At 35.0% G+C, this 2500-nt stretch overlaps 1 protein-coding gene across 1 annotated transcript in view; it reads right to left on the bottom strand.

Annotated features, from left to right (window-relative positions):
- LOC125036184 (serine/arginine repetitive matrix protein 2-like) overlaps positions 1-2500 on the bottom strand; it is a gene marked incomplete in the record, with an annotated part of 206324 nt that overhangs the window by 7628 nt on the left and 196196 nt on the right. Inside the window, 2 exon segments of the mRNA XM_047628626.1 lie at positions 224-305; positions 543-680. Coding sequence (XP_047484582.1) covers positions 224-305; positions 543-680 — 220 coding nt within the window.

Here is a 2500-nt window from a genome sequence, read left to right as displayed (position 1 = left end):
GGGCCTGCTGGCTTATGCCAGGCTTGATTTTTTTTTTTTTTTTTTTTTTTTTTTTTTTTTTGAACGCTACAATGTTTACAAAAAGATCAAACTCAGAGTACTGTAAGCCGAGCCTTAGTTTATGCTGCCTCTCATGTCCATCCATAAATCCTTGTAGCCCACATGGCACTAACCATTATCAAGCTGACAGCCATGTGGACGACATGTACAACAGACAACATACCTTGCGCCGAGACTCTGATGAGTCCCTTTGGGCTGCGGGACTGCGCGAACGCCTGCGCTTGCTGGACTTGCTCCTTACGGCACTGTTGGTGAAAAAATAGTATCGATTGTCAGGTAAATTATGCATTTCACAAGAGAATGAAGAATAGAAGTCAAAACTCTAAAACCTCCTCTTTGATCAAGTACCATAATTCATAAATCACATACACATATAACAAGAAAGGTACAATTTCAATACATATCTGTCTATCTACCTCTCTACATATAAATGCATTCAAAGAACTGAAGGAACACATTCCCCTCTTGACTTCAAACCTCACCTATCAGAGTCAGAGCTCGATGACGAGGAGGAGGACGAGGACGAACTTGAGGAGGAGGTGGACGAGGAGCGATGGCGCCTCTTTGACTTTTCCTTTTTCTTCTTCTTATCTCGCTTCTTGCGCTTAGGTGACTCGCTCCTGTAAAATGACAGAGTAGAAGTTACCGCCAAGAAAGCTAACAGGATCAAAATATTCTTCATACTCACCTTCTGAGAGCAATATCCAAGCACACTCATTGAACAAGCAAAACATGCACACTCAGGTACACACGTGTGCACACTCTTTTTGCAGATACGCGCTCATACACCAACAACAGTAATGAGTGAACCTACTTAATGTTAACTCTTGAAATTTGGGGTCATGTGAATTTGATGAAATGTCAACGTGAAAGAAAATTTATCAACAATACAGGATTCTTCAAGTTATATAATGATCTAACAATGGTCCTAGAACTATGCTTCAAAAATAAATAAAAACAAAAAATATAAAATAAAACAAAACATGATTCTATGAAAATATTTAAATAAAATACACACTTTCTCTTACACACACTGCTGAAAAGATGAAAAGAGAGAGAGGAAAAAAAAAAAAAAATGTTTGTGATTTGGTATCACCAAAAAAATCTTTCTTCTTTCTTTCCTTTTTACTTCTTTAAAGAGGAATATAAAAAGGTTAAAAATAAAATGATGATAGTATCAATAATGTAGCCCAAGTGTGATGGAAGTCTGTTATTTCTTTCTCATAGAATCATGCTATACTTAGGAGAGTAAAAGAGATTTCTCTAGAACATAAGACATAACTAAAAAACAACTTATGGACAGAGAGGTAATGCAGCTTAAGGATGTGAGTATACAATGACTTTGTGACCTTATATCAATAACTCAATCAAGCAATACTAAGAAAAAGAAAATCGAAAAAAAAAAATCAATGTAAATAAATAACTGTAATACAAAGAAAACCACAGTGGTACCACTCTGTCCATCTGCCAAGTCATGCAGAGGAGGTTAAGCCCCTGAACTTACCATCATCTTACGGGACTTTACACTGTGCAATTACCTTTGTTACGTAACTGCATTCAATGACTGACACTGCTTGGTTATTGGGAAGGACTTCCAAACTACTGTACTCTCAGAACATTCTATAGTTCTGGAAATGAGTCTCTTTAACTTGGAAATGAATGATAAACAAGAAACTTATTGTTTTTCCTTCATTTCCTAAATCTTTCTTTTTCTTTCTGTCTGTCTTTACTACTGCAAAAAATTGATGTAAAAAAAAAATAAATAAATAAATAAAAAATAAAAAAAACGCAAACTTCACAAAATGCTATGACATTTCATAAATAAAAATAACCAAGAAAGAGAGCCAACAGGAACATTAACTTCAAAGCTGAGATTAATGCTTCCACAATAACCGAAGCAAAACACTGAGGGACCAAACTGTCTGTCTTTGTCGGTACTAAAATATTCTGACGGTAATTGAATGCTTAGTCACTTGGGAATAATGTCAAACACTGATGTTGAGCCGTGTGTTTTACCTTGCTTATTACCCTGGTAAAGGAAAGACTTGGCAAGGAAAAAATAAGAAGATATCACGTCATTAGTGTGTACTTAGTATTTCACCAGTTGGAGATAAAACACTTTGTAAATATACAGTATATATGTTTCATATATGTAATACAATCACAATGACAACACATCACATCCTTAGGGGTACATACTGATGGAAATGAAGTTTTAATTACTTTGTTCTTTTAGTTATCATGCATTAGAGTATGATTTTTAATGAGCTGTGGGAATATGCAGCGAAGAAAAGTTAAATCACCAATACCACGATCACAATGTGATATTGAAAAGCTTAAGAGCTCCTGATGTGTGTCAAATTCAACCTATTAGTGATCTTCATCAAAAGAATATTGAAAGAAAAAGATGATGACAAGTAATTTTGTTACCTAGTTAGGC

This window comes from Penaeus chinensis, chromosome 20 (assembly GCF_019202785.1).
Source record: "Penaeus chinensis breed Huanghai No. 1 chromosome 20, ASM1920278v2, whole genome shotgun sequence".
In the NCBI taxonomy this organism is placed as follows: Eukaryota; Metazoa; Arthropoda; class Malacostraca; order Decapoda; family Penaeidae; genus Penaeus; species Penaeus chinensis.
The sequence above is the reverse complement of the archived record's forward strand: the minus strand, read 5'-3'. Positions and strand labels throughout refer to the sequence as shown.